Source organism: Ochotona curzoniae, unplaced genomic scaffold (assembly GCF_017591425.1).
Source record: "Ochotona curzoniae isolate NIBS_2020 unplaced genomic scaffold, NIBS_Ocur_1.0 scaffold_2453, whole genome shotgun sequence".
Lineage (NCBI taxonomy): Eukaryota > Metazoa > Chordata > Mammalia > Lagomorpha > Ochotonidae > Ochotona > Ochotona curzoniae.
Genome location: NW_024467094.1, coordinates 18,939,286 through 18,960,761, shown reverse-complemented (window position 1 = coordinate 18,960,761; position 21,476 = coordinate 18,939,286). Strand labels below are relative to the sequence as shown.

The 21,476-nt window shown below is 42.7% G+C and overlaps 1 protein-coding gene across 1 annotated transcript in view; it reads right to left on the bottom strand.

The window, feature by feature from the left end:
* ACACA (acetyl-CoA carboxylase alpha) overlaps positions 1-21,476 on the bottom strand; it is a 217,218-nt gene that overhangs the window by 159,230 nt on the left and 36,512 nt on the right. Inside the window, exons 4-11 of the mRNA XM_041001716.1 lie at positions 20,994-21,126; positions 19,564-19,702; positions 14,956-15,065; positions 13,391-13,472; positions 11,717-11,815; positions 9,914-10,020; positions 5,779-5,889; positions 440-649 (exon numbers count right to left, since the gene is read on the bottom strand). Coding sequence (XP_040857650.1) covers positions 440-649; positions 5,779-5,889; positions 9,914-10,020; positions 11,717-11,815; positions 13,391-13,472; positions 14,956-15,065; positions 19,564-19,702; positions 20,994-21,126 — 991 coding nt within the window. The remainder of the gene's footprint in view (positions 1-439; positions 650-5,778; positions 5,890-9,913; positions 10,021-11,716; positions 11,816-13,390; positions 13,473-14,955; positions 15,066-19,563; positions 19,703-20,993; positions 21,127-21,476) is intronic.

The window sequence follows — 21,476 nt, the reverse complement described above, 5'->3', positions numbered from 1 at the left end:
TCTGAGATCAGCAGTTCAGTTGGAGAGATCTCCAAAGAAACCTCGTCTGAGGTGATCCCAGACCTGATTCTTGTGTGTGCTTGCCAGTACAGAGTCCAGCACAGTCCATCACCCCAAACAGCTATGTACATTGTCACTGCAATTGCTGGGTCAGTTCTGTTTCCAGCCCTGTCTTCCACGTGAACCAATGGGTATCCCTACATCAGGGACCCTGGTAACTGACCTCCATCCCAGAGTACAGAGGCATTTGGGAAGCTGGGTGTGGTTTCTCTCCTTAACCCTATCCCTCCCCCAGATATAAGAAGGAAAAAAAAAGAATGTGGAAATGGTCTCACTCACCTTCCTATAGTCCTTGACCCTTATTACCCTAATTAACTATGTCAAAATAATCAAAACAATAAATAAAAAAAATAGACATTAAGGCTTTAAATCGACATGCCTGTTCCATATGTTCAAATACTGCTGGAGTAGCTATTGCAGCAGGTGCCTCTTCAATAATCTTCTGATGCCTTCGCTGCACGGAGCAGTCACGACCAAACAGAGAGATGGCATTTCCGTACTGATCCGCTAGGATCTGTACCTCCAGATGACGAGACTGCTTGGCAAGTCTCATCACAAAGATAGGAGATCCAGGGACTTCAGCTTGAACCTGTGTTAGAAAAGGAATGAAACAAATTCATAAATGGTAAACACTTTTCCTATCTTGATAAGCTGGTCTGATTTCAACAAGCAGATGTCTGGAAGTGTTGGGAACCATGTTAACCAGTAGGAACACAATGCTTAAGTAAAATACAGTCCATGCCCTCATCTATCTCGAAGACACTACCTTTTTAGTTTTCTAACATATTAATTGGTGGAAATGAAGACATACAAACATTCACTGTATTATAAGGGTAAACAACAAAATATTTAAAGTCACAAACATACACAACTGCACAACAGGGCAAAGCACCGCTGCCTTTTTCATAGAGCTAAATGTGCAACTTCCTCTCCATCAGATGCTTTCCTGGCTTGCATTATATCACAGTCAAAAGCTTTTTGCCTTCAGTTTTGACGAATATTGTCATTGGGCTCAAAATCCTCAACTGGTAGTTATTTCATCACCTTAATGACACCCAATATTTTCTGGCTTTCGTGGATTCTGTTGAGATGGCCCAACTTACTTCTACTCCTTTGAAAGTCACCTTTTTTCTCCCTTTGCTTTAAGATTTTCTTTCTCAGTGAGGCTGGGTGGCAGATTCACTCTGATAAGCTTAGTCATGGTTATCTTTGTGGCTGTTCTGCTTGACTCAGAGGGGTACTTGAATCTCTGCTTGGTATGCTCTCTCAGATTAAGGGAATTTTTTGTATTTTATCTCAAACATGGCTTCTGTTCCATTATTTCTTCAAAAATTGCATCCACTCCATTTTTCCTTTTCCCTTTGAGACTTCAAGTACATGATGTTAGATCACTACAATGCACCTCTTTATGCTGTCTTCTTTGTTCACTCTTCATTTGCTCATGATGCTGTGTTCATTTGGACAGTCCTAGTCTAAAACGCATGTGCATCTCATCACATGGTGGCTCAAGTTGGGCTGAATGGTCTCAACTCATTTGATTGAACTGTGTTGGCTATTGGGTTTACAGAGCTTCACCTGGAATAGTTCATCTGTACTTGATATGGCTGCTTATCCTCCAGTAGGCTAGAAAACAGTCTTCATGGTAGTGCTCCAGAGCATGAGGGCAGAAAGTTCGAGGCCCCTGAGGTCTAGGCTCTGGTCCCTATTCACAGCTTTGGCCACGTTCCAATGGTTTAGGCAAGCCACAAGGCCAGACGAAATTCAAGGGGTGGGGGAAACACACCACCTCCTGATGGAAGGAACAGTGAAGTCACATTGCAAGGAGTATACATACAGGAATGGAAGGAGTTACTGCGGCCATCTCTGCAAACAGTCTACTATGCTCCACCCTCTGGTTGCAATAATTCACATACCTCCCACATGCAGAATAGACTCACCCCCTCCCATGGGTACATGTTGTCAAGCATCTTTTCTCCAAGGGCATGGAGTTTTTCCTATGAAGATATGTTGCTGCTATCGAAGTGGATCCCTAACCCATAATCCTCAGCTCTTGGCTAGGCCATTCTACTCCTGACTGCATTTTATGAGAAATTTCTTTATGACAAATATCTTAGATTACTAGATTACCAGATTAGATTAGTAATCTCTTAGATTACTGTATCAGATGTTGCTTTAATTATTTCTGAAATCTTAAAAGTCACGAGCACTCTTGACTAGATTTTTCACACCTGAGGCATTTTACTTTGAAAATACTTTACCAGCTGCAGAAATGGGTAGAAAAGAGTGTCCTACTTTCAAATGCAACAAGCTCTGGGTCCCCGACATTTCCTCCAAATGTCATACAAAATAATCTCTTTAGCTCATCTTAATTTATGATTCCTTAACATTAATGATTTAAAGTAGTTTTATGATTTTTTAATGATTTATGGCATTAAACATACTTTCAACATTTTTTCTTAGGTCCTACTTAGCCAGATCCATAAGTCTGACTGAAATGGAAAATGATATATTCAATATACTCAAACAATATTTTTGCCAATTGTTCTATGTTATAGAAGATTGTTTTTCCAAGCTCCAATCATTATTTCACTACTTTTTCAGTCTCCACTAACACTGTGCTCACCACACCCTCATCCTTGTTTACCAGCCTCCTCCTCATTTTTCCAGCTTCCACCTATGAGTCAAAGTGAATATCTTATGTTTCAGTTTTCGGATATAGCAGAATCAATATCTTACATATACATTTTTGTGTCATTTATCTTCCATACTTAACAGGTTACAAAATTTTAGTATCTGTGATAGCAATCTCTTTACTTACTGCATCTTTTTTTTTTTTTAAGATTTGTTTTTATTGGAAAGTCAGATATACAGAGACGAGGAGAGACAGAAGGAGATCTTTCATCTGTTGATTCACTCTCCAAGTGGCCGAAACAGTGAGAGCTGAGCGAATCCAAAGCCAGGAGCCCGGAGCCTCCTGTGGGTCTCCCACATTGGTGTAAGATCATAAGGCCTTGAGCTGTCCCCGACTGTGTTCCCAAGCCACAAGCAGGAAGCTGGATGGGAAGCAGGGCCACTGGGATTAGAACCAGTGCCCATATGAGATCCTGGCGCGTGTAAGGCGAGGACTTCAGCTGTTAGGACCCTACGTATTGAATCTTAATCCTGCAGAAAACAACCTTTTCAGCAGTTCTGATTTTGCTCTTTCGCGGAGTCATAATGCAGCTATAGTTACCTTACAGTTAAACTGGGTTGGATAATCTGCTTTTATATATCTCAGATGTGGTGTTGTCTGCCTGCAGAACTAGGGGGTCTTAGCAGAAATAATCACCCCTGGTTTATTTGGTCTCTTTCTCCAGCAAGCTGGATGGGACTCGTTCCAAGATGGTCAAGACAGAAACTACAAGGCCACTTGAATTTTAAGCTTCAGGGTGTATAAAGCGTTTATGCCACATTCCATCGGCTATAACACAGCAAGGCCAACTGAAAGCTGGGTGGGAAAATATGAACTCTACTTCTTGATGGGAGGAGCAGCAAAATCATACTGTACAGGAAAAAGTACACAAAGACATCTCACTTTGCTTGTTCTTATGCTTTCCATCCTTTTGTGTCATTTTATGTTTGAGTCTGAATTTTCTTCAATTGTATCTATTATTAAAATCTTACACTGACCTATTACTTTCAGTAATTTTCAACTTCAAAATTTGCATTGCTGCATAATTTGAAAAGTATAAAGAAGCCAAAATTCCCCATCTTGTCTTTAATTTTCTTAAATATATTAAACTTAAACCTCTTGTCTCATAGTTCCATTATTTAAATCTTCTGTGAGACTGTTTCTAATGCTTTTGTTTTTCTTGGTGTTCAAGTACATATTTTATTGCATTTTCCTTTTTAACTAGAAGCTAGATACATGATATAAAAACTAACAATCTGAGGATTTACACTGATTATTGCAGGTAGTTAGAAGTGCTAATGATCCTATAGCATCTTGCTTGAGTCAGAGGTTAAGGGCTTTGAGGCAGTTTTAACACCTATGAAGACCGCTCTATTTCCAGTCCATTCTTCCACCTGCAGTTACATGCTTTGGGATTCCATTCTAAAATGTGGAGGGTTTCCTGGGACCAACTCTCAGCAAGCCCTGACATGTTAAGTGCGTTCAGCCTTAGTCTTTTTTACACTGCTGAAAACTGGTCACCAGCTTTTTGCCCAAATCTTGAACTAGAAGACATTCTTTACAGATAAATAAATAAATAAATAAATAAATAAATAAATAAATAAATAAATAAATAAACAAACAAACAAATAAATGAAAGGCTTTGAAGGGCAGGCTCCCTGCTCTCCGGGTAATTCTTCTTGTAATTCTTCACTTTCTTGAAACGTCTGTAGTGTTTCAAAGCAGACTTTTAAAAAAGTCTGATCCATCTTTTCTAGTTTCTTCTCAATGGGAGAACTAGTTTGAGACATTTCACTAACCATTATTATAACTTAAGGACTTTCACATAAAACATCCTCCGGGTATGCTGGATTTCAACTTTTTAATTCCACAGGAAGTAGTTTTGAAATGTCAAAAGAAAAGTCAACATGGTTTAACATTTTTCTGTAAGCTCTAAGAGCTGAGAACTTTTCTCAAGACCCCATGAAGCATTGTTCTGCCTGCAAAATTAGAATTTACAGAAATAATGGGAAACAAGATTGAGGTAATAGCTAACTTGTGACATTCAAAACAGGATAATGCAGTAAGAAAATATGTTTCACACTCTTTTATCAAACTGTGGAAAAGAATTTATAGAGAATTTTCCCATTAGCCTTTGAGAATGAAACAAAAGGCTTGCTGCTGAATGATTCTGAAGGAGGGGAGTAGCATGTGAGAGGCATTCAAAACATTCGTAAAAGAATACAAGGTAGGAGATGCTGGGAAAACTTAAAATAGTGGGAAGTTAGGGGAGTGGAAAGATTTATTTTATTCTTTCCTGACACATCTTTCATTGAGTGTTGGTAGGAGGAAAAAAAAAGGGGGGAATCAAGAATATAAGTAAAGTTCTGAGGGCAGGGCGAAGGAGGGTCCTCTCTCCTTTTTCTCGAACATTCTGAAAAGATAACACTTCTTGCTGCCTCTATGACCAGTCTTTACGCCTATATCAATTTGGCTACAAGGCAGAAGGCATAGCAGACAAAGCACTAAGAAAAGCTTTACTGAGCCACTCTCAGTTCTTCCATAAAGTAGGACTGTCATGTGTTTTTTGTGTCACAATGGATGAGAAGGTATAACTTAGTCTGGACTGCTGCACCAGTGGGGGGTGGTTGGGGACAGAAGGTGGAAACTCAGAGATTAATACCCAATTTGGAACAAGGCCAGAGAGCCTGGACCAGCCAACACAAGAGCAACTGGACCAGTTATCATATCACCACCCAAGCACTTAACCTATAATGTCAGCAGAACAGGAACACTCACATTAAAAACAAAACAAAACAAAACCCCCTGATTCTCCCTTGCTCTTCGGAGATGCCATGAGCCACACGCACCATATGGGAAACAGAGAACTATTTCATGTGACAATCACTCTGAATTACCTAACTGAATAAAACTCAAGTTGAACTGTATAGTTTTTTCCCTTGCCAATAAACAAGCAGAGGATACACAGACAAGATTCAATACAGATCAAACTGAAGTATTTCCTGGACATACAAATTATGAGTTAACCACGTATGCTCATACTGCACCTGTCTGAAGAGGTTTGGAAAGTCATCTGCATTGTTGACTTTCCTGATTCCCTTCCCTCCTCCTCCTTCAGACGCCTTGATCATGACTGGGTATCCAACATCCTCAGCTGCCTTCGGAAAGAGAAATGGAAAGAGTGCAGTTAAGAGGGAAAAGGAACCTGGCATTTCCTCCTTTAAGAACAGACTATGTAGTAAATAACAAAAGTCCTCAAGATAAATACCGTGCAGCAAAAAAGTATGAAACAGAATGATATCGGTAGTATTAGGTTATTTAAAAAAAAATTGCCTTTTTTTAAAGATTTACTTACACTTTTCTTGGAAAATCAGGTTTACAGAGAGCAGGACAGACAGAGAGGAAGATGCTAAATCCAATGGCTCACTCCCCAAGTCGCTGCAATGGCCAGAGCTGAGCCTATCTGAAGCCAGGAGCTTCTTCTGGGTCTCCCACACTGGCCCAAGGCTTTGGGCCGTCATCGACTGCTTTCCCAGGCCACAGGAGGAATGTGGATAGTAAGTGGAGCAGCTAGGATATGAACCTGTGCCCAAATGCTATCCCTATGCATGCAACGTGAGCATTTTAGCCACTAGGCCCAAAACCTGCCTCTCTAATAAATACACTGTAAATTTCACATGGTTCAATCTAAAATCATCTAAGATGGGCCCCCCAAATTTTTATGTGATTACATTTGCATTCATAACTCAAATATATAAATATGAAATTTAACCTGGAAATAAATCAGAGATGATTTATAAAATGAAGAAGGACGTACACTTTCATTTTTTTTAAAGAGTTATTTTTTATTGGAAAGGCAGATATACAGAGAGGAGAGACAGAGAGGAAGATCTTCCATCCGATGATTCACTCCCCAAGTGAGCGCAACGGCCGATACTATGCCAATCCAAAGCCAGGAGCTACTTCCAGGTCTCCCACGCGAGTGTAGGGTCCCAAGGCCTTGGGCCGTCCTCGACTGTTTTCCCAGGCCACAAGCTGGGAGCTGGATGGGAAGCGGGGCTGCTGGGATTAGAACCGGCGCCCATATGGGATCCTGGGCGTGCAAGGCGAGGACCTTAACCACTGCGCTATCGCGCCGGGCCCCACTTTCACTTTTTTACAGTATATTTTTCTGTACACTCAAAATTACTCAGGTCCATCACAGTAGCCTAGTGGCTAAAATCCTCTCCTTGCATATGCCAGGATCACATTTGGGTGCTGGTTCATGTCCCGACTTCCCCGCTTCCCATCCAGCTCCGTGACTGTGGCCTAGAAAAGCAGTCAAGGATGGCCCAAAACCTTGGGACCCTGCACCAGCGTGGGAGACCAGGAAGAAGCTCCTGGTTCCTGGCTTCAGATCGGCACAGCTCCAGCTGTTGTAGCTACTTGGAGAGTGAATGGAAGATCTTCCTCTCTATCTCTCCTCATCTCTGTATATCTAACTTTGCAATAAAAAATAATTTCTCACTGATACTATGCAGATGTTCATGTTATTCATAATTTGGGGGAAAAAAGAAATAATTATCTCAATATAAGCACATATCGCATCACAACTTGCAAACGTGTGTAAGACTCAACAAACTGAAATTCTGAAACACTCCAAGTTTTTCTCAGTTTTGTGAGAAACATAAAAATACGCACTGGGGCTGGCATGCTGCCCTATCAGCCTAATCCTTCGATTTGGCACCAGCATCTCATACGGGCACCAGCTTGTGTCCCTGCTGCTCCACTTCCCATCCAGCTCCCTGTCATGGCCAAGGAAACCAGCAGAGGATGGCTCAAGTCGTTGGGCCCCTGCACTCACACAGGAAACCATGAAGACTCCTGGCTCCCAGCATGGCATCAGCTCAGCTCCAGTCATTGCGGGCACTTAGGGAATGAACCTGCACATGGGAGACCTTTCCCTCTGTCCTCCTCTCTCTGTAACTCTGTCTTTCCAATAAAAATAAACAAATATATTTTTTAATTGAGGAAAAGTGAACCAAAATTTAAAAACGCCAATCCATCTCCATAAAAATGTTTTAGTCTGTTAATCTTACCGCATTTAACAATACCTTACAAAATTGTTACCAGTGAATTGCCCTTTCAATTTTTTTCCAATGACTTATTTTATATTTGAAAACAGAGTGACAGTACTCACTTCAGCAGCACATAGAAAATTGAAGATGGAGTGAGAGAGAGAGGAAGAATTAGAGAGGAAGACATGGAAAAAAACTTTCATCTGATGGATCATGGCCCAGATGGCTACAACAGTTGAGACTGGGCCAGGCAGAAGCCAGGAGCCTGCAATTCCATCTGGAATTACATGGGTGGCAGCAATAGCAGGAGAAGTAGCCGGGACTCAAACCAGTGACCTTATGGGATGCTTACAGCCCAGGTGCTGGCATATCTTGTTGTACCACAACACTGGCCTCTATTCCTTTTAGAAATATATAAAAGTTTCAGTCACGGGTCATTTATTAAGAATATTTTAGAGAATCATTATGTCATGGGAAAATGTTTATAAGTAATTTTTTTTAAAACACTTATTTTATTTTTACTGGAAAGTCAGATGTACAGAGGAGGAGAGACAGAGGAAGATCTTCTGTTCGTTGATTCACTCCCCAATCAGCTGCAACAACCAGAGCTGAGCTGATCCAAAGCCAGGAGCCAGGAGCCTCTTCTGGGTCTCCCACACAGGTGCAGGTTCCCAACGCTTTGGGCCGTCCTTGACTACTTTTCCAGGCCACAAGCAGGGAGCTGGATGGGAAGCGGGGCCACTGGGTTTAGAACTAGTGCCCATATAGGATCCCAGTGCATGCAAGGCGAGGGCATTAGCTACTAGGCTACCGCATAGGGCCCACCAGTGGATATTTAACTGATAAACAAAACAGCTAACTCTTGGGGTCAGTGCATGGTGTAGGTGGCCAACCTTCCATCTGTGGCTCCAGTTCAAGTACCGGCTGTTTCACTTCCCATCCAGCTCCATGTTGTGTCTAAGAAAAGCATCAGATTATGGCTCAAGTCCTTGGGCCCCTACACCTATGTGGGAAACCCAGAGAAAGCTCCTGGCTCCTAGCTTAGGAACGGCTCAGCTCTTGCTGTTGCGACCATTTGGTGAGTGAACCAGTTGAAGTGAGATTTTTCTTTCTCTATGTAATGCTGCCTTTCAAATAAAAATGAAAACAAATTTTAAAAATTAGCCAAATTCCTACAATGGACTTCCACTGTTCTGCAAATTATAGCAAGCAGAAAAAAGCATTTGTAATTTGATTAGACATACTAATTTTTTTTAATCAAGGAGCTTACAGGATGCTCAGTTTGAAACACAAACAGCAAATTTCATTGGAACATTCATCATTCCTCTTGATTTTATAACATACAGGTCAAATTCAAGCAGTGTACTTTTCAAAAATTGCCTCTTTCACCTGTGAGCATAACTGATATTTCCAACAAGCTAAAAAGTGAAAGAAGGAATAAACGAGTCCTAACTGTAAGGAAAGAAAGGGTAGCACTGGGGGAAGGGATGCCTTCGGCCCAAGTGCACCTTTCTACAGGGAGGGACAATAACAAGAGGGACACTTTCATCTTCCTTTGGCTCAGCCCTCACCTCTCCACAAGGACAAGAACTAATTATGTGACCGGAGGATCTGAGCACCTGTAGCTCCGCTTCTCTCACATACATGTGCTGCTTGTCAGCTCACGGTCACACAGGAAGCTGAGTTTGGTACAAGTGCTGTCTCTGCAGGGTCAGAGGAAGTCTACTGAATCACAGCGCTTAGGTTTACAGATCTGTCGGCTGCCACTACGTTTTAGCCATTTTCGCCAACGTATCTTTTTGTAACTAGGCAGACACTGGTCATCTCTCTGCCTAGCTTTTTTGTTCTTTACTCAGATAAAGGGAAGTGTGCTCTTTGTTGGCCTCTTGCCAACATGAGCAGGTGGCAGAAAAGGAGAAAAAAATAGCATCTTCTTAAAACAGTATAGGAATGTCCTGTTTACATATGTGGTTCATTTCAAAACTCTATACTCTATCAACTATACCTGCTCACCTTAGAACCTCCATGCCAACGTGGGCATTTATCATGAGCCAGGCTCCAAACCCCCATATTTGTGACTTGAATTGGTCGTTTGAAAAGCATCACTCCCTGGTTAACAACCTACCTTCAGCCCATCATCCACATCCTTCACATAACCTTTTTCGTACAGTTCCTGGGGAACATTTAAGATACGCTTTGAAAAATCATTTTCTTGCCAGTCCACACGAAGACCTGCAATAAATAACAGTGACTTACGAGCAGCCACAGAGCTTTGGCTTCTGTCAATTTTCTGCTACGCCTCTGTGAAAATGCTGTCATGTTTACCCCAAATTGAGGGGAGAAGGGAGGAGGAAAGGATGCCGCAGAATCCTCGTCAGTCCTTGGGTTTGACAGTATTTAGCTAAGCTGCAGCGAGAACTGGCAATGTGGGTCCTTATTCTGGAAGAAGCCAGGAGAGCTAACAGAGAGCAACTTATACAAATGCAAGGACATAGGGCCCGGCGCGGTGGCACAAGGGGTTAAGGTCCTCGCCTTGCACGCCCGGGATGCCATATGGGTGCCAGTTCTATCCCAGAAGCTCCGCTTCCCTTCCAGCTCCCTGCCTGTGGCCTGGGAAAGCAGTCGAGGACAGCCCAAAGCCTTGGGACCCTACACCCGTGTGGGAGACCCGGAAGAGGCTCCTGGCTTCGAATTGGCATAGCATCGGTCATTGCACTCACTTGGGGAGTGAATCATTGGACGGAAGATCTTCCTCTCTGTCTCTCCTCTCTGTATATCTGACTTTCCAATAAAAAAAATAATAAAAATAAACCTTTTAAAAAAAAAAAATTAAAAAAAAAATGCAAGGACATACAAGACCAAAAAGGCACAGCGGACTTTTCACGGTAATTGAGGAGACAAAAATATCTTGGATGTGTGTGTGTTCAGGCCTGTTCCAGGGCCAGAGGTCTGAGAAATAATTCAATCTTTATGAGCCCAATGGAAATAGGAATGGCGCTTTTATTGGCCTCAGCAGAGTCATGATTCCACGCTCCCTGAACGTCCATGGTCTCAGCCACAAGGGGAACACTAGAGACTCTCTATTCAGACAAGAACAAATTCAGCCTTTTATCTTAAACTGTTTGACCCAGCAGCTCTGGAGAGGATATTGCAATCCCCCTGGAGAGCCGGAGTAACAAGGGCTCAAATCTATTTAGCCTCAAGACAACAGTCCTTCCCATTTAAAAGATGCTTTAGCAACTTATGTCTTTCTGCTCCCAGGACCTGTGTACTTAAAAAAGGGATGCTCATGCAGTTATCAGTCGAAATAATTCACATGCTACTCTTTGAGGGATTTGTCAAGAATAATTCATTTCTTTCTTGAAAACCTTTATCCCTCTACCTGCCTCCCTTTCTACATCAAGGGCCACAGAGGTTGAATGGGATTAAACAGGCAAAGCAAATCAGTAACAGATTGTGGGCTCACATCAGGAAACAGTTGGCAGGGATTATTGGTATACATGGTTTTTAGGGTTCTTTCTATAAATCCAGGCTAGTGCCATGTAAAGTGAAAGGCCCAATTCCACCTAAGACAATTCTGGCTGAGGAAGGCACTAGCCTATCCACAGGCTATCCAAAGCCACAGAACCTTCCGTGTTATGCCAGAATTTCTCCAAATTAAGTGCCAGGATCACTCCAGATTTCAATTTTAGCACATGGTCCTGGGACTAAACATTCATTTCTAGGATGTTAATTCACAGGTATATTAAACCAGGAGATACAAGACACCACTAATTAACTAGGATTCCATTTCTTCAAGTATGCCAGTACATTTTTTAAAAACTTAAGGCCCAAGCCACAGTTTCCGATATCTCACGGTGCCTTTCTGCAGTTCAAGATACAAAAGAGAAAAAACAAAACGAAGATGCAAAAGAAAAATATTTCTTACCACTGCCACTCCATGGAAGTGTTGGGATACCAGCAGTCTGAGCCACTATGGAAGATGCAATCTTATCCCCCAAAGCCCACATGGCCTGGCTTGGAGGACCTAAAATTCAAACAAGGAGAAAACCTTGATTATAGAAATTATTCTATTTTGATTCATCATGTTACACTTAATTCTTTTTTGCAGAAAGAAAAATTTTATGTGCAAAGTGAACAAGTAAACATAAAAAGGAGGAAAGGAAAAGCACCTTCTAAGAGGGATCAAAAGATGGGGTGTCTCCTGAAAGGAGAAAGGGAGAAATCTACCCCCAGAAACTTAATCAAGTTTTCTTGAACACAGTAAGAACGCAATACATTGAAGCATATGCTGAATTAAATTCTTGACAAATCAACATAAATGTGAAATGCTTCATGATTTACCTTTACCAAGATAACAATGTCTTGTCTTTTAAATATCCCAAAATGCAGACTATAAAGTTGTGGAGTTGAAGTCTGACATATGATACCTTGCTTGAGCTCAAGAGGATCTTCAACAGGAGTTTACCTTCAGGCAGATTTACAAAGTGCAGTGTCATGGGGGCGTCTCTCAGAGAGAAACATCTGGAGCTGTACAATGTCTGTTTTTCTCTCTGCCACAAGGAGCCTAGGCACATCAGAAGCCCTTCCCCACAGGAATACAGGCTAACAGGTTAAATGGGAAAGTGCTGAATCATACTGAAGGGCACGCTACCAAGTATCCTGAGTAACCGACTGTCTTTACAGTCTGCAACATGTCCTTCCGCCGTATGTTTTCTTGTGACTAATGGCCAGTTTCAGAAACCAAGACTTTCCCCAAATTTTAGGGACAAAGTACGAAGGAAACATGGTAAGATGAAGTAATAGACGCCAAATAGCAAAAGTGAAGAACAAGGTTCGGCTTTGTGGCACAGTGGGTTAAACTCCCACCTGTGCTGCCAGCATCCCACAGTGGAGCTCTGGTTGGAGACCCAGCTGCTCCACTTCCAAATCAGCTGCCTGACAATGGCCTGAGTAATTGGATACTTGCCATCCATATGGTAGACTCAGAGTGCCAGGCTCACAGTTTCAGTCTGGCCCAGATCAAAGCATTTAGGCTATTGGGGGAGTGCACCAGCAGTTAGAAAAATCTCTCTCCCCTTCTCTGTCATTGCAGATTCAAACAAACTAAAGAAGAAAAGAGTGCCACCAATGCAGTGGAATAACCAGCAAATCCAATGTTTGCAATGCCAGTATCCCATATAGATACTAGTTTGAGTCCCAGCTGCTCCATTTCTAATCCAGCTCCCTGCTAAAGGCCTGGGAAGGCAGTAGAGGATGGCCCAAGGCTTGGGCCCCTGCATCCACAGGAGAGACATGGAAGAATTTCCTGGCTCCCAACTTTAAATGAACCCAGAAATGGCTGTTGCACCCATTTGGAGAGTGAACCAGCAGATGGACGATGTTGCTCTTTCTGTCTCTCTCTCTCTCTAATTCTTTCAAGCAAAAAAATTAAATCTTAAAAAAAAAAAACAGATAAAACAAAGAGGGTTGCTCTGAGAACTGCTGAGAAAATTAAAGAGTGTAACATACAGTAAATACAAAAAAATTAGACTATACTGAGGAACATGGACAAAACAAAAAGGAAAACACAAAGATAGGAAGAGTGTATGGTAAAGGTTACCCATGAAGGCGATGCCGTTTTTCAGGAGAAGTTCTGGCAGCTTGGGATTCTCAGAGGCATGACCCCAGCCGGCCCACACTGCCTGCAAGGGGACACAGGATGGTTCATGAGCACATTCCAAGCCAAAAGAACCACAGGCTGAGTCTGCACGAAGGCTAGCCCTACTTCAGGAGGTACAAAAAAGCTATGACAACAGAACGCTCAATTCAGCTTCTAGGCGTGGCTGCGGGCAAGTTTTTTTAAATTATTATTATAGAATAAGAAGCAATCTACTCTGACAAAATCTCTATAAAGAGGTCAAAATCAAGTTGAGATGGTACAGTGCATGTGTCGTAGCTGAGCGTCCTTAGTGGCTTAGATCAAGCAGTGGACAGTATATCCAGGTGCACATGCAGGAATGGCAGTACATCGGAGCCTGCAGAGGACACCTAGTACAGTAACAGGACGGAGGAGAGAACAAGTCGATCAGCTACCCAGCCAAGTGTTGGCAGTGAATATCTGGGCAAATGGGGACTCTAAGTTGGACTATGTCAACCAGTGGATCCTGGAGAGATTTCATCGTGCTTGGAATGGTGAGATCGGCAGTAATTCAGAACTGTTGAACTACTGAAACGTCTTGAGCAGGACCCTCAGAGCATGCCCCACACCAGGGACGCTGGGGTGGTGTCGTGTCGCTGCCCTCCATCCCAGGGTGCAGAGGCGTTTGGGAGGCTCTGAGTGGTTTCTCTCCTTGTCTCTCCCCTTCCCCCATTTACAGGAAGGAAAAAAAAGAGAAGGTGGAAATGTTAACCTCACCCACCTTTCTGTAGCCTTTGACCCTTATCACCCTAGTCAACTATGTAAAAATCATAAAATAATAAAGTAAAATTTGTTTTTAAAAAGTTGAAATTGATAAGAAGCTTCTGGTAGTGTTCCAAAGAACATTATCTGGAAGTACTGGCCATCTTCTATAAGTCCTCTTACTCGGCTGACCTAATCGCCATGCGAATCTGGAGCTTTACGCTTTTGGTGGATTACAGCACTTAAAATTCCTAAAACATACGGTCTGGCACAATAGTGTAGCAGTTAAAGTCCTCACCTTGAGCATACCGGGATCCCATAGGGGCGCCGGTTCATATCCCGGCAGTTCTACTTCCCATCCATCTCCCTGCTTGTGGCCTGGAAATGCAGTTGAGGACGGCCCAAAGGTCTGGGCCCCTGCACCCATGTGGGAGACCCCGAAGAGGCTCCTGGCTCCTGGCTTCAGATTGGCTCAGCTTGAGCCATTGCAACTGCTTTGGGAATGAATCATCGAACAAAAGATCTTCCTCTCTGTCTCTCCTCTTCTCTGTATATCTGCCTTTCCAATAAAAATAAATAAATCTTAAAAAAAAAAAATCCCTAACACAGGGGGACAAGGAAATACTCCACATCTCTAAAACACCAGCACATTTACTCATGCTATTCCTTTGTTCAATTATTCCACAGAAAGACATTACAGAAATTCCCAAAAAGTTAATTTGGAAAAAGCTTCTCTCCGGAGAACAGCTGCAAGTGGTTTGGAAGCACACATCAGCATCTCTTACTTGGACTGGGATCCTCTTAGCGATATCCAGAATCAATTCCACATTTGCATAGTTGTTGTTGTTTGGGCCTCCGGGCACTGGGACATAGTGATCTGCCATCTTAATGTACTCTGGAAAAGCAAGCACATTAAACAGAACTTGGGATTTGTTTTCAGACACACAGTGGTGCAGCAAAGTCATGGAAAGGATAGGGAGAACCATCCTTATAAGGAACTACAGACCCAACTGCATTAAGGGGGAAATCTCAGGACTATTTAGTAGTAAGCTCCTAGTTTAAATGACACACACATAAGAAGCTTGCGCTAACACTGCGCTTGGCAAACAGGTCACGGTGTAACTTTCTGAAGGGACTCTGCAGAAAGGTTGCCGTTTCTGGTGGTTAATGGCCCAGAGTCTATTCCAAAAAAGTTCTAGCCCTGACATTCTTTACTTTTAACTTACACCCTGAGAAAGCTGGTTTCCTCAGGTGGAGCAGGACAAAATGGACAGACACAGTAGTGCCTGGAGGGTTTGCAGACTGGCTAAACTGGAAAGATTAGTTCTAGTAGTCTAATTAGTGCCTGAAAATGTTTTATCTGGAATGTAGGAGGTTAACAGGCATCTGAAAAAAAAATTTAGAATGATAATTACGTGATTTACATTGAATTTCTTGATTTTTAAAAATTTGCAATCAACATGCAAATTGGGACATGGTACAATTTTTCAACACTTTGTAATGAAGCATAAATGGATCAAATCAGGCAAATGGCATTTCCATTTCCTTTATGTTTGGATCCTACCAGCTCCTCCCCCTGTCATGTATATGCTATATTATACAACATTATGAACGACAGCCACCCACCATGCTGCGGCACACAGAGGCTTCTCCCTTCCGACTGTGACATGGGGCCATTATGCAACCTACATGTTCCTCTTTGCTCCCATCCCCAGCTGCTAGCAATTAAAATTCTAAATTTAGGTAAACTTCTAAAAAAATTTCTATACATCTCACATATTTTTGCTCACTATTCTCTTTCAAATACGGCAGCAGATCATATTCTCTTTCTATTCTGGAAAAAACAACTGCAGCAGAGCTGCTACCACGGTGAGGGATTGTGCTAAAGCACTTCATTACACATAATAGCACTCTCAGGAATCTGATTCATGCAGGTATTGCTAGTGGCCTAGTTTATACAAAATTATGGCTTAAAGTAGTTAAGTAACTTGCTGAAAGCTAATATATACCATAGTTATTATTTCTTATATCTGTCCTTAACTTCAAAAGATTTTAAGTCGTTTATTAAAAAAAATTCCATGAAGGGCCTGGCACGGTAGCCTAGCAGCTAAAGTCCTTGCCATTTATGTGCAGGGATCCCATATGGCTGCCAGTTCGTGTCCTGACAGCCTTGCTTCCCATCCAGCTTCCTGCCTGTGGCTTGGGAAAGCAGTTGAGGATGGCCCAAAGCCTTGGGACCCTGCACTCATGTGGGAGACCCAAAAGAAGCTCCTAGTTCCTGGCTTTGGATTGGCTCAGCTCCGGCCAATTTGGTCACTTGGGGAATAAATGATCAGACAGAAGATCTTCCTCTCTATCTCTCCTCCTCTTTGGATATCTGACTTTCCCCAATAAAAATAAATAAATATTTTTTAAAATTCCAATGGAGAAAAGTACATAAAGGCAGGTGCTGAGGCAGAAGCCTGGAACTAGGCTGAGTTTCCCCTAATGGAGATAGAACCCAAGTTTTTGAGCCATCATCTGCCTCCCAGGGTGTGCGTAGGTTAGCAGGACAATGGAAGCAGAACAGAATTCCTTTAATTGCTGGCCTAAATGCTCCACACACACACACACACACACACACACACAAGTCCACAAAAGTTGGCAACTAAACAGTTCTACACAAATAAATCCATTATCATGATGGAAGACAGTGAAGATAAGACATGCAGAAACACAGTTTTTTCACTTAGTTTACAGTTTGTGTCTCTCCATCAATTCCTAGTTCTTGCAATCCTTACAACCGCCACTAGAGACACTATTCACAAGTATATTTGCAAATAAACAAAAAAAAATCCTCTAAAAAAAAAAAAAGAGTACTTTTGACTCTCCATAAGCATTGGGTCTTTATCCATTGGATTTAACCAAGTACAGATAGAAAGTATTTTGGAAAAAAAAAAGAGATCTGTGTAGAACATATACAGATTGTTGGGAGGTTATTATTCACTACATAATATAGTACCACAACTACTTACACAGTATGTATGTTGTACTAGGCCTTATAAGCAATCTATAGATGATTTTAAAGTACTTAAGAAGTAAGTGTTCTAGCCCACTGGGTTAAGCTGCAGCCTGACGCCACAGCATGGGACACCCTCATCTCCTGTTGGAGTGCCCGGACTCAAGCTCCAGCTCCATTTCCAAGCTAGCTTCCTACTAATGCACACACAGGGAGGCAGTAGATAATGGTTTAGATACTTGGTTCCCTGACAATACATGGGAGGCCTGGAGGGAGATTCTGATTTGGCTATAGCCTAGCACCGCCTAGGCTCTTAGAAGGGAACCAGTGGATACAAAATCTCTCTTGCCCTCTTACTCAGCTTTCTCAATAAAGTAAATACATAAATATTTTTAAAATATGAAATATCTTGGCCAGGCACAATGGTCCAGTGGCTAAATCCTCTCCTTGCAAGTGCCCATACAGATGCCAATGCATGTCCTGGCTGCTCCACTTCCCATCCAGCTCCCTGCTTGTGGCCTGGGAAAGCAGTTGAGGATGGCCCAAAGCCTTGGGACCCTGTGCTCGTGTGATAGACTCAGAAGAGGATCCTGGCTTCAGATTGGCTTAGGTCTGGCCCTTGAGGCCACTAGGAGAGCAAACCAGCAGAAAGATTTTTCTATCTTTGTAAACTGCCTTTCTTTTTTTTTTTTTTTTAAGATTTTATTTATTTATTGGAAAGTCAGATATACAGAGAGGAGGAGAGACAGAAAAGAAGATCTTCCATCCAATGATTCACTCCCCAAGTGAGTGCAACGGTCGATGTTATGCCGATCTGAAGCCAGGATCCAGGAACTTCTTCCAGGTCTCCCACATGGGTGCAGGCTCCCAAGGCTTTGGGCAGTCCTCGACTGGTTTCCCAGGCCACAAGCAGGGAGATGGATGGGAAGTGGAGCTGCTGGGATTAGAACCGGCGCCCATATGGGATCCCAGTGTGTTCAAGGCGAGACTTTAGCTGCTAGGCCACGCTGCCAGGCCCAAAACTGTATTTCTAATAAAAATAAATAAATCTTTTAAAAAATATGAAGTATCTGGGAAGGTGTGTAAATACTATACCATTTTATATAAAGGATCCAAGTCTTAGGACCTTTACTCAAACTCCCATGGACACTGAGCAACGACAGTACTCAACTCTTTACTAAGGATTTCAATAATCATTCATTTTTCCCACTTCCCAATACCTAACATCAAGTTTAAAAAAAAAGCAACAAATACACCATTCTCCCACTTAGCTTGAAAATATGGCCTGATCTTCTACAAAATCAGATAAAATCTCTACTCCTGTTAATAACCAACTCCTTGGGCCTAGCGTGGTAGTCTAGCAGCTGCAGTCCTTGCCTTGAAAGCGTAGGGTTCTAATCCCAGCAGCTCCACTTCCCATCCAGCTCCCTGCTTGTGGCCTGGGAAAGCAGTCGAGGATGGCCCAAAGCCTCAGGACCCCGCATCCATGTGGGAGACCTGGAGAAAGTTTCTGGCTCCTGGCTTCAGATTGGTACAGCATCAGCTATTGTGGTCACTTGGGGAATGAATCTTTGGATGGAAAATCTTTCTCTCTGTATATCACACTTTGGAATGGGGATGAAAAAAATCTTTTTTTTTTTTTTAAAGATTTATTTTTATTATTTTTTTTTCATTGGAAAGGCAGATATACAGAGAGGAGAGACAGAGAGGAAGATCTTCCATCCGATGATTCACTCCCCAAGTGAGCGCAACGGGCCGATACTATGCCGATCCGAAGCCAGGAGCCTCTTCCGGGTCTCCCACGCGGGTGCAGGTTCCCAAAGCTTTGGGCCGTCCTCTGCTGCTTTCCCAGGCCACAGGCAGGGAGCTGGAAGGGAAGCGGGGCTGCCGGGATTAGAACCGGCGCCCATATGGGATCCCGGGCGTGCAAGGCGAGGACCTTTAACCACTTGCGCCACCGCGCCGGGCCCTGAAAAAAATCTTAAAAGAAAAAAAAAAATTGCCCCCAAATGGGGCCAGTGTTGGGGCACAGTAGGTAAAACCACTGACAGCAGTGCCAGTTCAAGTCTGGATGCTCTATTTCTGATGCAGCTCCCTGCTAATGCACCTGGAAAGACAATGGGAGATGGCCCAAGTGCTTGGGTCCCTGCCACACCCATGGGAGATCTGGATGAACCTCCAGGCTCCTGGCTTCAGGCTGTTGAAGCCTTTAGGAAGTAAACAAGCAGATGGAAGATTGATTTATTTCCTTCTCTCTTTCCCTCTTTCTTTAACACTGCCTTTCAAAGAAATAAATCCTTTAAAGATCAATTTTACACAAGTTCTCCTACTTGAAGACTACACTGGTCAAGGTCTCCTGCTTGAGGGTGCAGCTTTCCTAACAAGAATAACTCACCTGCATTGGCTTTCAGGTCTTCAGGAGTGACCATGACAACAAACCGGATGGCACGCTCATTTCGAAACATTTCGTAAGACCACCGGCGGATGGAGCGCATGCATTTCACCGCTGCAATGCCATTGTTAGCAATAAGAACCTGGGAAGAAATGAAGAGGGATTGGAGAGAAAGAAACCAAAGGCAATGGCAAAGGAAGAGATGAGAGAATTTTTGCTTATCAGTTTTTCTCTGATAACGTCATATTTCAAACTAGGAATTCTTCCTGCAAGCTGTTAGAAACTTCCCATAATGAACAAGTGGTACTTTGGGATGTTTGCTAAGCAAATACTTCAATAGGTGCCAAGTGATGCTTACTCCTTCCTAACTTCAGATTTTGCAAGGGAAAAAAATCAAATATGAGTGTGATTCATGAATTACTCTAGCATCCTTATGGCTAAGGAAAAGAAGAAAATTTAATGAGATGCTATATTATCAAATAAACCAATACATCAGGTGCTAGATCTTCCATCCACTGGTTCAATCCCAAAATGCCCACAACGGCTGTAGCTGAACCAATCCAAAGTCGGAAGCCAGGAGCTTCTTCCAGGTCTCCCATATAGATGTAGGGTCCCAAAGCTTTGGACCATCCTCTACTGCATTCCCAGGCCACCGGCAAGGAACTAGATGGAAAGTGGAGCAGCCGAGATAATCAGCACCCATATGGGATCCTGGGCATGCAAGGCAAGGACTTAGCCATTAGGCCATCATGCCGGGCCTGTGCTAGTCTCTACCGAAATAAAATAGGGCACTGGCATTGATGGCTTCTCTCCAAAATGCCGAACTCTGATATCCCAGAATCATAGAGACTGCCTCAGGAAGAAAGGCCACAGCGAGAAGCCAGGAGAGTCTGATGACCCATGGACACTGGGTCGGAGGATGGGGTGTGAACAGCACTTTGACGATTCTCAACTGCTCTCCTCCTTCCCTCTAAAATGCTGCCTTTCAAACAATTCAATGTAACTTTAAGTAACAAAATACTTGTAACACTTGAAAGTAACTGATATTTTTATGAATTTTGGGCAGTAAAATCCCTCTAAATAACCCAACCTCCACAACTGGTGGAAGGCAGAATGTCCCTGCCTATCAAGTTCTTACAGCCTGTTCTGAAACTCCCCTCCCTACTCCTAAAGCAGTAACATCCCTCACACCCTGCTGGAACACAGTCTTTCCAAAAGGACTTCAAGAGCAACAGGCTCATCTCCTTCATTAGCTGTCACAGAATCATCAGTGGTAAATGTTTCAGGAAATAGTGAAATTACATAACAGGGTGCTAGGGAGGCAGAAAGGGCAATTCCATGTTAAGAGGTAAAGTCTCTGAAAATCTAGACAACAAACCCAGGTATTAAAATGCATGTACTCTCGAGAAACAATTCAGCAAATGATAACTTACTTTCTCAATCACTTTATTTCCCCCGAAACGAGTAACAAATTCTGCTGGAGAAGCCACAGTGAAATCCCGCTGTGAGTCTATCTTCTTTCGGTCTCGACCTTGTTTCACTAGATGCAAGCCAGACATGCTGGATCTGTAAAACAGCGAAACCATGAGAGAGACTGTAGAAGGGGCTCCTTCCCAGCGTCTGCATCCTCTGCCATGCACTACCTCACTTGTATAGCTGCCTCTTCCAACTGCACCTCTGAGGACACTGCATGCCCAAGGACCACACACTTCACTAATAGAAAAAGAACAAAGGAAATGATCCTTGTTTGTGTCAACTCAAAGGGAAAAAAAAGGTGCTCTTGAATAACTAAAGATAGTATCAGCATTTTCCTACAGCTGCCACTGCAAAGACATTCACAATGACCTAAGAAATAGACTTAGAAACCACTAAAGCTAAAAAAAAAAAAAAAAAAAAAAAATCAATTTAGACTGTTT